Genomic DNA, 255 nt, shown 5'->3' on the forward strand with positions numbered 1-255 from the left:
GTTCTTGGTGTACTGGGGGCAGTAGGGGACCGGAGGGCAGCAGGGCTGCACGGGGGGGCAATAGCGTTGCACAGGGGGGCAATAGCGTTGCACAGGGGGGCAATAGGTCTGCACAGGGGGGCAGCAGGGTGTCACGTAGCTGTACTTCTGCACCGGCTGCCTCTGGATGGTGTAATGGCAGGAGGGTCCTGAGTCATGGCAGGAGGAGCGGGATTCGTGGCAGGACCCACGGGATTCATGGCAGGAGGTTTCGTG

General features: G+C 63.1%; 1 protein-coding gene across 1 annotated transcript; it reads right to left on the minus strand.

The window, feature by feature from the left end:
• Positions 1-3: 3 nt before the first annotated feature.
• On the minus strand, positions 4-222 carry LOC118453139 (putative small proline-rich protein 5; the record flags this gene model as incomplete). Its single annotated transcript, XM_035902611.1, has 1 exon — positions 4-222. A coding segment is annotated over one exon (219 nt), but the record flags the coding sequence as incomplete, so codon positions are not given.
• Positions 223-255: the final 33 nt, after the last annotated feature.

The sequence above is a fragment of the Egretta garzetta genome, unplaced genomic scaffold, assembly GCF_000687185.1.
Source record: "Egretta garzetta isolate BGI_Z169 unplaced genomic scaffold, ASM68718v1 C7981424, whole genome shotgun sequence".
NCBI lineage: Eukaryota > Metazoa > Chordata > Aves > Pelecaniformes > Ardeidae > Egretta > Egretta garzetta.